Source organism: Bidens hawaiensis, unplaced genomic scaffold (assembly GCF_021521415.1).
Source record: "Bidens hawaiensis isolate Kalapana, Puna unplaced genomic scaffold, B.hawaiensis_p1.1 tig00036320_1, whole genome shotgun sequence".
Classification (NCBI taxonomy): Eukaryota; Viridiplantae; Streptophyta; class Magnoliopsida; order Asterales; family Asteraceae; genus Bidens; species Bidens hawaiensis.
Window position 1 is genome coordinate 22,189 of NW_027496330.1, and position 2,475 is coordinate 24,663.

A 2,475-nucleotide genomic window follows, 5' to 3' on the forward strand; every position below is an offset into this window, starting at 1 on the left:
CATCTTCTGTTTATAAATTTATTAATAAAAAAACAAAGCAAAATGGTGTTTTCGTGTACCATTTAGTACGTACAACTTAATTTAACTAATTTAGTAACGTGGTCCAAAGCGTTCGATGACAATATTAATAAACAAAGGAAACCCACTTTCACTCACAAGTCCCAACACATGATCGATTATGTACACGAATTCTCGACATAGAAACACGAGGAAAATGAATTTGACTAGGAAGTCAAGCACTTGTTATCCGAGTACATGGCCTTCGTTGTGGGAATACTCTGGTAGTGCTTGGGTGAGATCGCAGTTGATATTACCACACTGCAAAGCATGGCCAGCCACAGCCCTAATCCGTTAACAATCATTGCCTCGTTACATCGTTTCAAAACTACTCCATTTGACTGCAAGAAAGTCAACTTCTCGAGAAGCCCGGTTTCAGCTGTTATTACACGTATAAAGACCAAGAAATACATGCCAAGGCAAAAAACGCATTCTGCTCATTCGCACCTCGCCTCTATGCCAAAAGCTTAGAAAACCCATCAACCACTACATCAAACAACAATAAAAGGATTAACGCATACTTTTGTATAACAAAATTCTAAAAGTTATTTTCCGAGTCTTTATACAAATAAATAATTATATATTTCTTAAATAATAGAAGCAATCATGGTGTTTGGTTTCATTAGTGGAGAGGGACCATTAATATCTTTAATAGTTGTGTGTTACTTTCTTCCAAAAAGCCTTCACTAATTATATATATATATATATATATATATATATATATATATATATATATATATATATATAAAAGAGTTCAAATAAAAAACAAGTGTTTTGTGAAAAGTGTGATAAAAGCTTTAAAATAAAACAAATCACCTAAATATGACACTATACAATGTAAATATGAAACAATACAATTATTTAGAAACTATCAATCTCAACCACTAGATCATAGATCCAAGGGCCTAGATCTATTCTTATTCTTCTCACAAAAATATTTTTTTTTACATTAATCCTACCATATATATATATATATATATAGGATTGATTTCTTTTGAGAACCGCTTTGAGTTTTAAGAACTCGAAAGAACTCAACGTAACAAAAAAAAATTGAATTTTTTTACACATGTGTAATACGTAAGTGTAAGTAATGTACAAAAAATTACGGTATTTTTTACACACTGAATCATTTGGAACATTTATGAATCTAAGGTGGACGCATACCCATTTCAACGTGTTTTGTGTCCGTGGAGATAAAATCTTGTTTTAAATGGACATCGTTATAAACTTGAGATGGACGTGTGAAACGAGTAAACCGAACTGGTCGTTTAAGCTTTATTATTTACATAATCATTGTATACAAAATTAATACAAACTAATGATTTTGAAAGTAAAAAAAAATGGGTTAAAATCGTGAAAACCAAACCCAGCCACACCCGGTAAAACCAGTTGACCCACCCACCAGGACGGTTTGGTTTGGTTTGGTTTGGTTTTGTGTCTGAAAATCATGGTTACCGATTTGGCACAGAATATTCGTGGAACAGTAGTGTGAAGATATATTATTATATCTATTTAAAAGAGATGTAAAACTGGAATGACCTGGGCTCCAAAAAGAGAAACAAAAGAAGACCCATCCAAGAATGCAAGCTGTAGAAATTGGCCACAACCCCTTGTGTCCCTTGAAACTTTGTCCAAATCCCAGATATCCCACTCGCCAATGCCACCCCTTGTAGCCACAAATGCACCCATTTCTTCTTCTTTCTTGAACCATCTATGCACCAATATTGCTGCATTAATTTCATCACCAAACTCATAAACTAACCCACCCTTGCCGAAAAGTATAAAATAAAGAAGTTAATCAGAATACAACTGAAAGGAATTATTGCAATCAAACTTAATAAAATCAAATCTTAGTAAAGATAATTATTAAGCCTAACTAATAGTATCTTCTAACAAAAAGCATACCTTCTCCACTTATGAGAATGAAACCAATCACCATTAACAAAGGATGCAAAACCTGTTGATTTAAACGGAACACCAGAAAAAATTCACTAGCAGATATGCAAAATCAGTAATTAAAAAAAAAAAACAACTTAGTGTATAACTAAAGGAGAGTTAACTGGCTACAGAGTAAATGAGGTCTTTGTGAGAGAGAGCTGTATGAGTGTGAGGGAGGAAGCTGGTGGTGAAGTAGAGAGCCCAAGTGAGGACCAGAATGGCAACCACAGTAGCAGAGACTCGGGCTAGTAACAGGAGAGAGTTAGCCGTAGCCATGGCTTAGCAGTGCCACCGACACACACCACTTCTTTTTAACTTTGATGTTGTCACATATGATTGTGTTAAATCCAAGGGACCGCATAACGCTGTATTGTTTTTGTTTTTAATTAAGACTATAGCTTTACAGTTTACATATTGCCATTAAATTATGTTAGCTTGATTTCCGTTAAATATATTTGAATAATAACTCTTTTAGAGGCA

General features: G+C 33.9%; 1 protein-coding gene across 1 annotated transcript; it reads right to left on the reverse strand.

Annotated features, from left to right (window-relative positions):
- Positions 1–337: 337 nt before the first annotated feature.
- LOC143588332 (putative transmembrane ascorbate ferrireductase 4) lies at positions 338–2,271 on the reverse strand. Its single transcript, XM_077069365.1, has 4 exons — positions 2,125–2,271; positions 1,963–2,014; positions 1,597–1,784; positions 338–543 (listed from the first exon to the last, which is right to left on the reverse strand). Exons 1-4 carry the CDS (start codon positions 2,269–2,271, stop codon positions 433–435), a joined length of 498 nt encoding a protein of 165 aa, XP_076925480.1. The 3' UTR covers positions 338–432.
- Between the last annotated feature and the right edge of the window lie 204 nt (positions 2,272–2,475).

What these genes read in the sequence shown, in the direction of transcription:
- LOC143588332 (XM_077069365.1), bottom strand. Translation starts at nt 2,271, where the DNA reads ATGGCTACGGCTAACTCTCTCCTGTTACTAGCCCGAGTCTCTGCTACT. An exon ending in CATTCTCATAAGTGGAGAAG is followed by an intron (nt 1,785 to 1,962) that starts GTATGCTTTTTG and finishes AAATTAATGCAG; the next exon opens with CAATATTGGTGCATAGATGG. An exon ending in TTTCTCTTTTTGGAGCCCAG is followed by an intron (nt 544 to 1,596) that starts GTCATTCCAGTT and finishes TGTTTGATGTAG; the next exon opens with TGGTTGATGGGTTTTCTAAG.